This window comes from Aythya ferina (genome assembly GCF_964211825.1).
Source record: "Aythya ferina genome assembly, chromosome: 38".
Taxonomy (NCBI): Eukaryota; Metazoa; Chordata; class Aves; order Anseriformes; family Anatidae; genus Aythya; species Aythya ferina.
The window spans coordinates 98,328-113,614 of record NC_140335.1 but is presented as its reverse complement, the minus strand read 5'-3'; the positions used below and the strand labels follow the sequence as shown (position 1 = coordinate 113,614).

Below are 15,287 nucleotides of genomic sequence, written 5' to 3'. Positions count from 1 at the left end.
CCAAAATAAAACTTTATCATCTCAGAAAGGGGCTGGGCTGTGACCCCTCCTTTTTCCACGCAAGTTCTTGAAATGTTGTGTTTACCATGTTCTCTAGAACCACAAAAGCCCGTTTTGCACCCCAGTCCTTTAAAATTTCCATTTTTTTGGTCAAGAAGACCCCAAAAGTGGGCCCGGCCTCGGCTCCCCCCTCACGCCGCAGCCCCAGGACAGAGGCTGAGGGGCCCTGAGGGAGGGCGGCCATTTTGTGCTCCCTCCGAGCTTTGCTCTGGGGTTTTGGGGCTTCCCTGGGAGTGGTGGGGGGCCCCTCGGGGTGGTGGGGAGATACTGGGGGTGAGGAGGAGCCCCGTTTGAGGAGAATAAAGGTTTAGTTTGGTGTATTTTGTTTTGAGAGGATAAAGTTTTGAGAAGACATCCTTCTATTTCGGTCAAGATTGATTTTGGGAATATCCAGCCCTTTCAGCAAGAAGCTCCCTTGGAGGTCAGATGTGGGAGGAGATTTGCAGCACGCCCGGCATGACGAAAAAGCTCCTGAACTAGATTCGCGTGCTGCTGCTGGTCCACATGACTCGCTGCTATCCCCACTCCGTCACCATGTCCATAGTCTTGATCTGCCCCGCGAGACAGAGCTACCGGCCCCCCAGCCTCCCGAAAGCCCCACAGGGCCCCCCCAAACCCCACAGGGCCCCTCAACGCCGCACAGCACTGCCTGTCTCTGCCCACAGATCCTCGATGGAGATGTGGGAGGAGATTTTCAGCACACCTGGCATGACGAAGAAGCTCCTCAATGAGATTTGCGTGCTGCTGCTGGTCCACATGACTCGCTGCTATCCCCACTCCGTCTGGGCTGGGCTGCAGCTTCTCCAGGAGAATACTGGGGCAGGCCGCACCAAAGGCTAAGCAGAGGGCATCAGCAGCCCTTCCCTCAGCCAGCAGGGACACGGATTGGACTCGATGATCTGCTGAGGCCCCTCCCGATCCCCCAAATTCTGTCATTCTGGGACATTTTGCCATTCCGTGTCAGTCGGTGGCAGCCGGGCCCTGGCGGCTCCCTCAGCTGCCTCAAGCAGCCTCGCTGCAGGAAAAGCCCCGCTCACCTCGATTCCCTGCTCTGCGGCATTACACAACTGCCTGGGAGGGCAATTGGGGTGGGGAGAGGGTAATTAAGGGGGTGCTGATTAGGGGGGGGCGGTATTTAATGAGGGGGGTGGAATTGGGATGCAAAATGGCGGCCTCGCCTCAAAAAAGGCGGCCTCGCCTCACAAAAAGGCGGCTGCACCACATGAAATGGCGGCCTCGCCTCACAAAATGGCAGCCGCAGCAGGCGACAGTTACTTTTATAGCCTGAGATGATAAAACCTGGAAGGTTGGAAAGGTCTCTCCAGCTAATTTGGAGAAATCCCCCATGAAAGCTTTCCCTTAAACCTTTGGACCTCCTTCAGGCACCGTCTAAGGAGGTTTTCTGACCTCCAAAGGAGCTTCTGGGCTGAAAAGCGTGGATTTTACCACCCAAAATAAAAATTTATCGTCTCAGAATGGGGCTGTGGTATGATACCTTATTTTCCATCCAAAACCTTGGAATTTTCTGTTTACCACGTAGTCTACAACCACAACACCCTGTTTTCCACCCTGGTGCTTCAAAATTTCAAGGTTTTTTTTTGAGGAAACCCCGAAAGGGGGCCCAGCCTCAGCTCCCCCCTCACGCCGCAGCCCCAGGACGGAGGCTGAGGGGCCCTGAGGGAGGGCGGCCATTTTGTGCTCCCTCCGAGCTTTGCTCTGGGGTTTTGGGACTTCCCTGGGAGTGGTGGGGGGCCCCTCGGGGTGGTGGGGAGATACTGGGGGTGAGGAGGAGCCCCGTTTGAGGAGAATAAAGGTTTAGTTTGGTGTATTTTGTTTTGAGAGGATAAAGTTTTGAGAAGACATCCTTCTATTTCGGTCAAGATTGATTTTGGGAATATCCAGCCCTTTCAGCAAGAAGCTCCCTTGGAGGTCAGATGTGGGAGGAGATTTGCAGCACGCCCGGCATGACGAAGAAGCTCCTCAACGAGATTCGCGTCCTGCTGCTGGTCCACATGACTCGCTGCTATCCCCACTCCGTCTGGGCTGGGCTGCAGCTTCTCCAGGAGAATACTGGGGCAGGCCGCACCAAAGGCTAAGCAGAGGGCATCAGCAGCCCTTCCCTCAGCCAGCAGGGACACGGATTGGACTCGATGATCTTCTGAGGCCCCTCCCGATCCCCCAAATTCTGTCAGTCTGTGACATTCACCGAATGACAGAATTTGTCATGACGAAGAAGCTCCTGAAGCTTTGTCACGACGAAGAAGCTCCTGAACGAGATTCGCGTGCTGCTGCTGGTCCTCATGACTCGCTGCTATCCCCACTCCGTCGCCATGCCCATACTCTTGATCTGCCCCGCGAGACAGAGCTACCGGCCCACAGCCTCCCGCAAACCCCACAGGGCACCCCCAAACCCCACAGGACCCCTCAACGCCCCCTGTCTGTGCCTGCAGATCCTCGATGGAGATGTGGGAGGAGATTTGCAGCACGCCCGGCATGACGAAGAAGCTCCTCAACGAGATTCGCGTGCTGCTGCACGACAAGACCATGCGCATGCGCCATTTTGTGCTCCTGTAAAAAGTTACTTTTATAGCCTGAGATGATAAAACCTGGAAGGCTGGAAAGGTCTCTCCAGCTAATTTGGAGAAATCCCCCATGAAAGCTTGCCCTTCAACTTTTTACACGCCTCCAAGCATGGTCTAAGGAGGTTTTCTGACCTCAAACAGAGGTTTTGGGATGAAAAGGGTGGATTTTACCACCCAAAATAAATCTTTATCATCTCAGAAAGGGGCTGGGCTGTGACCCCTCATTTTTCCACGCAAGTTCTTGAAATGTTGTGTTTACCATGTTCTCTAGAACCACAAAAGCCCGTTTTCAACCCCAGTCCTTTAAAATTTCCATTTTTTTGGTCAAGAAGACCCTGAAAGGGGGCCCAGCCTCAGCTCCCCCCTCACGCCGCAGCCCCAGGACAGAGGCTGAGGGGCCCTGAGGGAGGGCAGCCATTTTGTGCTCCCTTAAAAAGTTGCTTTTTTTTTTTTTTTTTTTTTTTTTTTTTTTTTTTTTAGCCTAAAATTATTAATTCTTTACAGTTGGAAAGAATCCTCTTGGAGGTGGAGGTTTTACCCTCCCTGGGCTTGTCCTCAAGCCCTCACAGATGGGCTTAGGCATGGATAAAGAAAAGAAAAAAAAAAAAAGTACTTTAGAACCGTCAATGAGGCTTCCAACCCCAAGCACAAGATCCGCAAACACTGAAAAATGGGGTTTGGGGTGAAAAAGTCGGGTTTAAGGAGTGCCCCCGGCCCTCAGGGTGCCTGTGGCGGCTTCAGGCTGCCCCGCGCCGAGCGCTCGGCAGCTTTCGGAAGCGATCGGCGACTTCCGGAGCCGCTCGGGCGCCCTCGGAGCCGCTCGGGAGCCTTCGGAGGCTTTCCAGAAGCTTTCGAGCCGCTCGGCAGCGTTCGGAGCCGCTCGGCTCGCTCCGCCCCGCCCCCCGACCAAACGCTCGGGAATTTCCGGAGGCTCTCGGCTCCCCCCGCCCCTTCGCTCGGCTCTTTCCGGCAGCGCTCGGCCATCTCCGCCGCCTCCCCTCATTAAGCTCCGGGCTAATTACTCCTCAACGGCGCAGAGCCGCTCGGAAGCTCGCCCAGCGCGGACTTTGCCCCTCCACGGCGTTCGCAACAGCACGACCGAGCCCCAAACCGCCCAAATTCACCCCAAGCCTCTCAAAACTGCCCCCAAATCCCCCCAAACCCTTCAAAACTCGTCCAAAACTCCCCCAAATTCATCCTAACTCCCCAAAACTGCCCTAAGACCTCCGAATTCACCCTAACCCTCCCCTAATACTGCCCTAAAACCCACCCCAAATTTCCCCAAACCTTCAAAGCTCCCCCAAAGCCCCAAATTCTCCCCAAATTCTCCCATTTTCCTCCCAAATCTCCCCAAACCCTTCTGAACTACCTCTAAAGCTCCCTTAAAACCCTCCCAAACTCCCCCAAATCTCTCCATATAGAAACTAAAACCCCCCAAACTCCTCCCAAGCCTCCTGACCTCCCTCAAAGAAAAAACAACCGAAACCCCCAAATCTCCCCCAAACCCCCCAAGGCAGCAGAATCCCCCACATGGGGCGCAGGGTTTCCCCCTTGAGCCCTCTCAAGTGGGCTTAGAGTTGAAAGAAAAGGTGTTGAAACCCACAAATGAGGCTTCGGACCCTAAACACCGGGTCCCCTCGCACTGGGAAATGGGATTTGGTGTGAAAAAGTAGGGTTTAATCATGCAGTGAGGTTTTGGGGTCTTGGAAAGGGAGGGTTGGATTTTAAAAAGTGGTGTTTGGATGTTAAAAAAATGAGTTTTTTGAGCCTGGAATACTGAAATCTTGAAGGTTGGAAAGGTCTCTCCAGCTAATTTGGAGAAATCCCCCATGAAAGCATGCCCTTAAACGTTTGGAACTCCTTCAGGCACCGTCTAAGGAGGTTTTCTGACCTCCAAGGGAGCTTTTGGGCTGAAAAGGCTGGATTTTCCCAAAATCAATCTGGACCGAAATAAAAGGATGTCTTCTCAAAACTTTATCCTCTCAAAACAAAATTTACCAAACTAAGACTTTATTCTCTCAAAACGGGGCAGGGGTTTGACACCTAATTTTTTCACACAAATCTTTCAAATCTTTTGTGGTTAAATACGTGCTGTAAGACAAAACGAAACAAAAAAAAATTCCACCCCAGTCCTTCAAAATTTGAATTTTTTTTTGAGGAAACCCCAAAAGGGGGCCCGGCCTCGGCTCCCCCCTCACACCGCAGCCCCAGGACAGAGGCTGAGGGGCCCTGAGGGAGGGCGGCCATTTTGTGCTCCCTCCGAGCTTTGCTCTGGGGTCTTGGGGCTTCCCTGGGAGTGGTGGGGGGCCCCTCGGGGAGGTGGGGAACAACTGGGGGTGAGGAGGAGCCCCGTTTGGAGAGGTTTAGTTTGGTGTATTTTGTTTTGAGAGGATAAAGTTTTGAGAGGATAAAGTTTCGAGAAGACATCCTTCTATTTCGGTCAATATTTATTTTAGGAAAATCCAGCCCTTTCAGCAAAAAGCTCCCTTGGAGGTCAGAAAACCTCCTTTGACCATGCCTGGAGGAGTTTAAAAGTTTTAGGGGCGCGCTTTCATGGGGGATTTCTCCAAACTAGGTGGAGAGATCTTTCCAACCTTCAAGATTTTATCTTTTCAGGCTAAACATAGTCTTCACTTAAGGGAGTACAAAGTGGCCGCCCTCCTTCAGGACCCCTAGGGCTGTGCCGTGAGGTCTAGTGGTTGTAGACTACATGGTAAACACAACATTTCCAGGATTTGTGTGGAAAAATGAGGGTTCACAGCCCAGCCACTTTCTGAGATAATAAAGTTTTATTTTGGGTGGTAAAATCCACCCTTTTCATCCCAAAACCTCTGTTTGAGGTCAGAAAACCTCCTTAGACCATGCTTGGAGGCGTGTAAAACGTTAAAGGGCAAGCTTTCATGGGGGATTTCTCCAAATTAGCTGGAGAGACCTTTCCAACCTTCCACGTTTTATCATCTCAGGCTATAAAAGTAACTGTCGCCTGCTGCGGCTGCCATTTTGTGAGGCGAGGCCGCCATTTTGCATCCCAATTCCACCCCTCTCATTAAATACCGTCCCCCCCCTAATCAGCACCCCCTTAATTACCCTCTCCCCACCCCAATTGCCCTCCCAGGCAGTTGTGTAATGCCGCAGAGCGGGACATCGAGGCGTGCGGGGCTTTTCCTGCAGCGAGGCCGCTTGAGGCAGCTGAGGGAGCCGCCAGGGCCCGGCTGCCACCGACTGACACGGAATGGCAAAATGTCCCAGAATGACAGAATTTGGGGGATCGGGAGGGGCCTCAGCAGATCATCGAGTCCAATCCGTGTCCCTGCTGGCTGAGGGAAGGGCTGCTGATGCCCTCTGCTTAGCCTTTGGTGCGGCCTGCCCCAGTATTCCCCTGGAGAAGCTGCAGCCCAGGGCTGTGACAAGTACCCCCTTCACCAAAAAAAAGCACGTTTTTCTTTAAAAATGTGGTTAAAAACTGGCCAGGTGGCCAGGCCCAGAGAGCGGTGGTGAAATCGAGGTGGTCGGGAGTGGTGTTTGCCCAGTGGTGGGGCCCATCCTCGTTAATATCTTCATTAATTGTTTGGAGGAGGGAATTGAGGGAATTGCCCTCAGGAGGTTTGCAGGTGACACCGCGTCCTGCCTCGGAGCACCGCGTTCAGCTTTGGGCCCCTCGCTCCCAGAAGGACATGGAGCCCCCGCAGCATGCCCAGAGCAGGGCAGCAGAGCCGGGGAAGGTTCTGGAACAGGTCCTGTGAGGAGCGGCCGAGGGAACCGGGCTTTGTTCGGTCTGGAGAACACGAGGCTGTGGGACGAGGCGCTCGAAGGACAAGGGGGTCGGGGGAGTCGGGAGGGATTCGGGGATGGCTCCTCCCGAGCTCGCAGCGTCCCAGCAGGCGGCAAGGAGAGGAAGGAGAGCGGTGGGGCCTTCCTCCTCCTGGGGGTGCTCAGGAGGTGGGGAGAGGTCCTCGTCCTCCTCTGCTCTGCCCCTGGGGGGCTGGGAGGGGGACATGGCGTCCCGGTCTGGGCCCTGAGCTCCGGGAGGACGGGAGCTGCTCGAGGGAGGCGGGTGCGGAGCTGGGAGGATGCCGGGGGGGCTGCGGAGGACGCTGAGGAGTGACCCCAGGAGGCTCTGGATAAGCAGATGGCATTTCTTTAATTTCTTTGTGGCGGTGGGGGGGGGTTCTGGAGGCTCCTTTCCTGGAGGCATCCAAAACCCCCGCCAGTGGGCTGGAGGCCCGCTAGCTGTCCGTGCTCTGGCACGGAGCTGAGTCCAGGGAGGAGTCTTCGGATCCCGAAGTTTCTTCGGGAGTCTTCTGGGGGTCGGGCTCGGGCTCGGGCTCGGGCTTCAGTTTCAGCACCTGCCAGAATCTCCGAGGCAAGAAGCAGTGCGCCACCTGCACGTACCAGGGATCCCGCGGGCGCTGCAGCCAGCGGAGATGCTGCCTCACGGCCTGGATGGTGCGGGCGGTCTCTTCACGCACCGAGGGCTCCGCGTCGTCCAGCATGGGCTCCAGGACTGCGGGAGGACAGAAAGAGGCTGCGGCCTCCGCTCGGGCCCGGGGGAGACCCCTCCAGGATGCCCCCCGGCCGGGAGGAAGGCGGGGAGAGCCGCTGCGAGCGCCCCCCCAGCCTCCCCGAGGCCCGGCCTCCACCCCGGCCCCCCCCCTCACTCACTCGCTATGATTTCGTTGACTTTCTCCTCGCTCTGGTCCCGGTGATGTTCTGCCGCGAGCCCTAGGATCAGAAGCCGCCCGTCAGCCTCCGCCCCGGGGAGGGCGAGGGGAGGCCCCGGGGCCGTTGCGGGGGCAGGGGGGGGGGACGGGCGGGGGGCAGCTCACCGATGAATCTGACGGCCTCCTCGCGCACCGACGCCTGGGGGTCCGCCAGGTAGGCCCGGCTCCTCTGCAGACGCTCCTCCACCCGTTTTCGGTCCTGCTGAAGCTGGAGAGGCCGCGGGGCTCCGTCAGCCTCCCCCGGCCTCCTTCCTTTCCCCCCCCCCGCCACCCCCACCCCCGTCCAGCCTCAGCGCGGAGGCCGCCCTCACCAGGCAGGCCCTGATCCTCCAGGTCTGGTTCATGTGCGCCACTTCTTGCAGCTCGTCCCACCACAGCAGCTCGGACCCGGCCATCAGGGCTTCCTGGGCAGCCTGCGGGGCAGCGGAGGCAGGGAGTCGGCTTCAGCTCCTCGCCGCCTGCCTCCGGCCCCGCCACCAGCCTCCCCCCGCCCCGTGGGCCCCACTCACCTTGGCCACGCTGGGGCTGTCCTCGCTCATGCGGAGGTAGAGGGTCAGCAGGACGTTGTGCACTTTCTTCCACATCTTCCTGCGGTGCTTCCACAGCACGCGCTCCATGCACACGCTGAAGAGCTTCATGGCGCTCTCCCGCACCATGCCGGCCTCCTGGAGGAGGAAGAGGAGGACGGAGGCTGAGCGCTCCTCGCCCGCGAGGCCGTGGCGCGGGGTGGGTGCCGCGGGAGCCTCCCCCCACCACCACTTACGTTGTCCAAGTAAGGCGTGAGCCGATCGACCAGCCACAGGGAGGTGTAGCTGGCCGACCTCTTCCTCAGGGCGCGCAGGATCTTGCAGCACACCGCCAGCGCCGCCGCCGTGATGTGGGGCCTGCCGAAGCGCAGGGTGGCCAGGACGTAGGGCAGCAGGATGATCCCCGTTAGCCCCTGCAACGACAGCAGCGAGCCCGGGGCGTGAGGGGGCCGCCGGGGCCGGGGAAGGGCAGGGTGTGCGGGGGAGGGCGGGGGGGGGGCACTCACCATCCTGGGCCTCTCCAGCATCACCGCCAGCCCTTTGAGCCCGATCCAGAGCAGGTGGAAGTTGGTGGTCCTCATGCATCTCTTCAGGCACTCCACGTCCTGCAGCACGGCGGGGACGGGGTCCTCGGGGCTCAGGGTCTGCATGAGGCCGAGCAGGAGGATTTCGTCATCCTTGAGCGTCCCGAAGTGCATGCGCATGGTCTTGTTTTGCATCAGCACGCAAACCTCCTTCAGGAGCCTCTCCGTCATGCCGGGCGCGCTGAAAATCGCCTCCCACATCTCCATCGAGGATCTGCGGGCACAGACAGGGGGTGCTGAGGGGCCCTGTGGGGTTTGGGGGGGCCCTGTGGGGTTTTCGGGAGGCTGGGGGGCCGGTACCTCTGTCTCGCGGGGCAGATCAACATTATCGACATGATGACGGAGTGGGGATAGCAGCGTGTCATGTGCACCAGCACCTCCAGCAGCTTCTGGCGCACGGCGGGCGGCGGCTTCTCGTCCAGCTTCTGGCGGAAGAAGATGACGAAGTGCGGGACCTGGCGGCAAAGGGGACAAACACACACACACGCACACACACACGGGGGGTGAGAAGCGGCCTCTCCTCTACCTCTCCTCTCCTTCCCCGGCCTGGTTTCGGGTTTGGGGGGGCACTCACCGACGCGAACCAGCTGATGGGGTCCTCCCACGCCGCGTTCATCAAGAAGGAGACCCACTGCTTGTCCTCCTCGGGCACCTCGTGCAACGCCAGCTCCAGGCAGGTCAGCATCAGCTCCGTGCGCTGCTGCTCCAGCAGGTACCTGCCGAAGGGCTGCGGAAAGAGGGGGGGGGGACACGGCTCAGCCGGGGAGGGGGTCCGCGGGGCTGCGGGGAGGGGCACGGGGAACGGGGAGAAGCCACTGACCTCCAGCGAGGAGCACTTGCCCAGGAAGTCGCCGATCTTGTGGAGCCGCATCATGGCGCGGCGGCGGGGCAGCGCCTTGGGCGAGGTGCAGAAACGCAGCAGGGCCTGCGGGGACACGGCGGGAGAGGAGGGCTGGGGGGGCGGGGGGCGGGAGCCTCGGGGGGCTGGGGAGACCCTCGGGGGGCTGGGGGGCAGCTTGGGGGGTGGGGAGACCCTCGGGGGGCTGGGGGCCAACTTGGGGGGTGGGGAGCAACTTGGGGGGCTGGGGAGCAACTTGGGGGGCTGGGGAGACCCTCAGAAAGCAGGGGGGCAGCTTGGGGGGCGGGGAGCAACTTGTGGGGCTGGGGAGACCCTCGGGGGGCTGCGGAGCAACTTGGGGGGCTGGGGAGACCCTCAGGATGATGAGAAGCCCCCCGGGGTGATGAGACCCCCCCCAGGTGACAAGAACCCCCCCAGGTGAGGAGAAGCCCCCCCAGGTCATGACGAGACCCCCCCCCAGGTGATGAGACCCCCCCCCAGGTGATGAGACCCCCCCCAGGTGACGAGACCCCCCCCAGGTGATGAGACCCCCCCCAGGTGATGAGACCCCCCCCAGGTGATGACAACCCCCCAAGGTGACAAGAACCCCCCCCAGGTGACGAGACCCCCCCCAGGTGACGAGACCCCCCCCAGGTGAGGAGAAGCCCCCCCAGGTGATGAGACCCCCCCCAGGTGATGACAATCCCCCAAGGTGACAAGAACCCCCCCCAGGTGACGAGAAGCCCCCCCAGATCATGACGAGACCCCCCCCCAGGTGACGAGAACCCTCCCCAGATGAGGAGAAGCCCCCCAAGTGATGAGACCCCCCCCAGGTGATGAGACCCCTCCCCAGGTGATGAGACCCCCCCCAGGTGATGACAACCCCCCAAGGTGACAAGAACCCCCCCCAGGTGACGAGACCCCCCCCAGGTGACAAGAACCCCCCCAGGTGAGGAGCAGCCCCCCCGGCACGGGCCAGACCTTCACGACGCCCTGCAGCTTGGAGGGGAAGCTGGTGGTGGGCGGGCTGAGCAGCAGCAGCTGCAGCATGCTGTCCAAGGCGTGCATCGTCTGGGGGGGGGGGGGGAGAAAAGCAAGGGGTGAGCCCCCGGGAAGGCCCCCGGGGACCCCCCCCAAACACACACAGACCCTGCACATGGGCGGGGGGCACGAGGAGGGGGCGCAGCACCCACCATGACGAAGTTGCGGGCGCTGAGCTTCTCCTTGGGGGGCAGCATGAAGACGCTCCTGAAGCAGGCGGTGAGCAGCCGCTGCATGCTGTCCTCGCAGATCACCTGCAGCGAGCTGTGGGGTGGGGGGGGGGCGCAGAGGGGCTGAGGCGCGGCCCCCAGGGCCCCCCCTGCCCCAAAAGCCCCCCTCCGCCCCCCCAAATCCCCCCCCTCTCGCGCCCTGCGCCTACCTGAGGGCAGCGACAGCCAGCATGGCCTGCTCCCGCACCGCCGTCTCCAGCCGGTCCAGGGGCTCCTTCTCTATCAGGCGCTGCGGGGGGAGAGAGAGAGGGGGTGGGAGCTGGGAGCTGGCACCCAAGGGTGCGGCGGTCCCCTCGGGCGCCCCCCCCGCCTTGTCTCGCCCCCCCCCAGCTCACCTGCAGATGCCTGCACAAGTCGCAGCGGCGGCAGAAGTCGGCGAAGCCGCCGGCCAGCCCCGACTCGCGGGCGGTGCTGCAGACGCTGCAGATGCTCTCCAGGAACTTCATCTTCTGCTCCTCGCCCTGCGGGACCTGCGCCACGAGCCCCCCAGCGGTCAGAGGGTGGGGGGGCCCCCCAGAGCTGGGAGCACCCCCCCACACCCCCCCCACGCAGCCCCCCAGCTTTTACCTCGATCCACGTCTTGACGAACTCGTCGATGGTGCGCACGGCCTCCTCCTCCAGCACGTACACCTCCAGGCCGTCGAAGGCTGCGGGCAGAGAGCAAGGGGGGCGATCAGGGGGGGTGCTGGCGACCCCCCCGGGGGCCTTTGTGACAGGTGGGGGGGGTCCGGCACTCACGGCCAGGCGGCGCCGCCACCTCTTCATCCTCCTCCTCCTCCTCATCCTCGGGCACGATGTAGGAGGACTCGTCGATGGGGGTGGCCCAGCTGTCCACCCAGGCCACGCGAGGCCGACGGGGGGGTTTGCCTGACATGGCTCTCGAGGCGGGGTGGGCGCGAAGGGACGCGATGGAGCAACGCTCTCGGGGCGCTCCGGCTCGCTCCTCCTCGCTCCTGCCCTGTCCTGACAGGCAATGGGGGCGCGGAGCCGCCGCCGCGGCTTTTAAAGTGGGACACGGCGCGGGTCACAAAGGGCCCCCCCCCCCCCATGTCACAAAGGGACCCTGGCAACGGCACCACCCGGATACGGGACCCCAGAATGGGGGCCCAGCCTCAGCCCCGCCACCTCACGCCCTCATCAGCCTCCCGGAACACCTCAAAACCCCCGAATCTCCCTCAAACCTCCTGAGGCAGCAGAATCCCCCCCCAAGGGGCGCAGGGTTTCCCCCTTGAGCCCTCTCAAGTGGGCTTAGAATTGAAAGAAAAGGTGTTGAAACCCACAAATGAGGCTTCGGACCCTAAACACCGGGTCCCCTCGCACTGGGAAATGGGATTTGGTGTGAAAAAGGAGGGTTTAAGCATGCAGTGAGGCTTTGGGGTCTTGGAAAGGGAGGGTTGGATTTTAAAAAGTGGTGTTTGGATGTTAAAAAAAAACAAGTTTTTTGAGCCTGGAATACTGAAATCTTGAAGGTTGGAAAGATCTCTCCACCTCATGTGGAGCAGTGCCTCATGAAAGCGCGCCCCTAAACCTTTTAAACTCCTCCGGGCATGGTCTAAGGAGGTTTTCTGACCTCCAAGGGAGCTTTTGGGCTGAAAAGGCAGGATTTTCCCAAAATCAATCTTGACCGAAATAGAAGGATGTCTTCTCAAAACTTTACCCTCTCAAACCAAAATATACCTAAAGAAACTTTATTCTCTCCAAATGGGGCTGGGGTTTGACCCTTCATTTTTTAACACAAATCCTTGAAATTTTCTTTACCACGTACTCTACGAGCACAAAACCCTGTTTTCCACCTCAGGACTTCCGAATTTCGATTTTTTCTACAAAAGACCCCAAAAGGGGGCCCGGCCTCGGCTCCCCCCTCCCGCCGCAGCCCCAGGACAGAGGCTGAGGGGCCCTGAGGGAGGGCGGCCATTTTGTGCTCCCTCTGAGCTTTGCTCTGGGGTCTTGGGGCTTCCCTGGGAGTGGTGGGGGGCCCCTCGGGGTGGTGGGGAGCAACTGGGGGTGAGGAGGAGCCCCTCGAGGTGATGGGGATCCCTCAAAATGGTGGGGAGCCCCTCAGAGAGAAGGGGATACCCGAGGGTGGTGGGGAGCTCCTCAGGGTGGTGAGCAGCCCCTCAGAGTGACGGGGAGACCCCATGGTTGTGGGGGGCCCCTCGGGGTGAGGGTGAGGTCCCTGGGGTGAGGGTGAAGCCTCCAAATGAGGCTTCGGACCCCCAAACGAGGCTTTGGAACCTAAAAACCGGGTCCCCTTGCACTGGGAAATGGGATTTGGTGTGAAAAAGGAGGGTTTAAGCATGCAGTGAGAATTCAGGCTCTTGGAAAGGGAGGGTTGGATTTAAAAAAGTGGCGTTTGGATGTCAAAAAAGCGAGTTTTTTGAGCCTGGAATACTGAAATCTTGAAGGTTGGAAAGATCTCTCCACCTCATTTGGAGCAGTGCCTCATGAAAGCGCGCCCCTAAACCTTTTAAACTCCTCCGGGCACGGTCTAAGGAGGTTTTCTGACCTCCAAGGGAGCTTTTGAGCTGAAAAGGCTGGATTTTCACAAAATCAAACTTGACCGAAATAAAAGGATGTCTTCTCAAAACTTTATCCTCTCAAAACTTTATCGTCTCAAAACAAAATACACCAAACTAAAACTTTATTCTCTCCATACGGGGCTGGGGTGTGACCCCTCCTTTTTCCACACAACTTCTTGACATGTTGCGCGTTCCCGCATGCTGTAAAACCACAAAACCCCATTTTCCACCCCAGTCCTTTAAAATTTCCATTTTTTTGGTCAAGAAGACCCCAAAAGGGGGCCCGGCCTCGGCTCCCCCCTCACGCTGCAGCCCCAGGACAGAGGCTGAGGGGCCCTGAGGGAGGGCGGCCATTTTGTGCTCCCTCCTGGAGCACCGAGGGGCTGAGGGGAGATGGCTGCCCGTGGCTTCTGGGGGGGCCGTGTCAGGGAGTGGGGGGGCTCTGGGAACGGGGGGGCTTCTGCTAATTAGAGTCCTCAGTCGTTAGGGTCGGAAGAGACCTCCAGGAGGAGGAACACAGGGAGAGCCGCTGCGAGCGCCCCACAGCCCCCCGCTGTGCCCCCCAGGCCTCCGTCCCGTCCCCCCTCACTCACTTTCAATGATCTCTCATTTTCCCCTCGCTCTGGTCCCGGTGATGTTCTGCAGTGAGCCCCAGGAGCAGAGCTGCCTGTCACAAAGGGAACCCCCAGTCACAAAGGGACCCCGATGACGGGACCCCAATGACAGAACCCCAACAACGGCACCACCCGGCCCAGGAGACCCCGAAAAGGGGGGCCCAGCCTTGGTCCCCCCTCCCGGTGCAGGAGGGAGGCTGAGGGGCCCTGAGGGAGGGCGGCCATCTTGTAGTCCCTTATGCAAATCATAGAATCCTAGAATATCCGGAGTTGGAAGGGACCCTTAAGGATCATCAAGTCCAACTCTTGACACCGCACAGGTCTACCCAAAAGTTCAGACCATGTGCCTAAGTGCACAGTCCAATCTCTTCTTAAATTCAGACAGGCTCGGTGCAGTGACCACTTCCCTGGGGAGCCTGTTCCAGTGTGCAACCACCCTCTCTGTGAAGAACCCCCTCCTGACGTCCAGCCTAAATTTCCCCTGCCTCAGCTTAACCCCGTTCCCGCGGGTCCTGTCACTGGTGTTAATGGAGAAAAGGTCTCCTGCCTCTCGACACCCCCTTACGAGGAAGTTGTAGACTGTGATGAGGTCTCCCCTCAGCCTCCTCTTCTCCAGGCTGAACAGGCCCAGTGACCTCAGCCGTTCTTCGTACGTCTTCCCCTCCAGGCCTTTCACCATCTTCGTAGCCCTCCTCTGGACACTTTCCAACAGCTTCATGTCCTTTTTATACTGTGGTGCCCAGAACTGCACACAGTACTCGAGGTGAGGCCGCACCAGCGCAGAGTAGAGCGGGACAATCACCTCCCTTGACCTACTAGCGATGCCGTGCTTGATGCACCCCAGGACACGATTGGCCCTCCTGGCTGCCAGGGCACACTGCTGGCTCATATTCAACTTGCTGTCTACCACGACCCCCAGATCCCTCTCTTCTAGGCTGCTCTCCAGCGTCTCATCGCCCAGTCTGTACGTGCAGCCAGGGTTTCCCCGTCCCAGGCGCAGGACCCGGCACTTGCTCTTATTGAACTTCATGCGGTTGGTGATCGCCCAGCTCTCCAACCTGTCCAGATCCCTCTGCAAGGCCTTTACGCCCTCATTGGAGTCCACAACTCCTCCAAGTTTGGTGTCATCAGCAAACTTGCTCAAAATACCTTCTATTCCTACATCCAGATCGTTTATAAAAATATTGAAAAGTACCGGCCCTAAAATGGAGCCTTGAGGGACCCCACTGGTGACCGCCCGCCAGCCTGACGCAGCCCCATTTACCGTAACCCTTTGGGCCCTGCCCGTTAGCCAATTGCTCACCCATCATATGATGTTTTTATTTAGCTGTATGGTGGACATTTTGTCCAGGAGGATCCTATGGGAAACCGTGTCAAAAGCCTTGCTGAAGTCCGAAAAAATCACATCAGCTGGTTTCCCTTGGTCCACCATACGGGTGATCTTATCATAAAAGGAAATCAGGTTAGTTAGGCAGGACCTACCCTTCACAAACCCATGATTTGTGAATTTTAGCTGGAAAAGATAAAATCTTGAAGGTTGGAAAGATCTCTCCACCTCATGTGGAGCAGTG

General features: G+C 59.1%; 1 protein-coding gene across 1 annotated transcript; it reads right to left on the bottom strand.

Annotated features, from left to right (window-relative positions):
- Positions 1-6,778: 6,778 nt before the first annotated feature.
- Positions 6,779-11,560, bottom strand: LOC311426145 (uncharacterized protein). Its single transcript, XM_084502312.1, has 16 exons — positions 11,322-11,560; positions 11,151-11,230; positions 10,919-11,053; positions 10,733-10,812; positions 10,506-10,617; positions 10,294-10,383; positions 9,295-9,399; positions 9,049-9,201; positions 8,775-8,929; positions 8,397-8,688; positions 8,127-8,303; positions 7,873-8,028; positions 7,675-7,776; positions 7,469-7,571; positions 7,305-7,364; positions 6,779-7,146 (listed from the first exon to the last, which is right to left on the bottom strand). The coding sequence occupies exons 1-16, from the start codon at positions 11,455-11,457 to the stop codon at positions 6,869-6,871; spliced, it is 2,214 nt and encodes a 737-aa protein (XP_084358438.1). The 5' UTR covers positions 11,458-11,560; the 3' UTR covers positions 6,779-6,868.
- Positions 11,561-15,287: the final 3,727 nt, after the last annotated feature.

Excerpts from the sequence above, each read along its gene's own strand:
- LOC311426145 (XM_084502312.1), bottom strand. The coding sequence starts at position 11,457 with ATGTCAGGCAAACCCCCCCGTCGGCCTCGCGTGGCCTGGGTGGACAGC. Across the intron at positions 10,813-10,918 it reads ACTTGTGCAGGCATCTGCAG|CGCCTGATAGAGAAGGAGCC; the intron begins GTGAGCTGGGGG and ends CTCCCCCCGCAG. Across the intron at positions 8,304-8,396 it reads TGCTGGAGAGGCCCAGGATG|GGGCTAACGGGGATCATCCT; the intron begins GTGAGTGCCCCC and ends CTGTCGTTGCAG.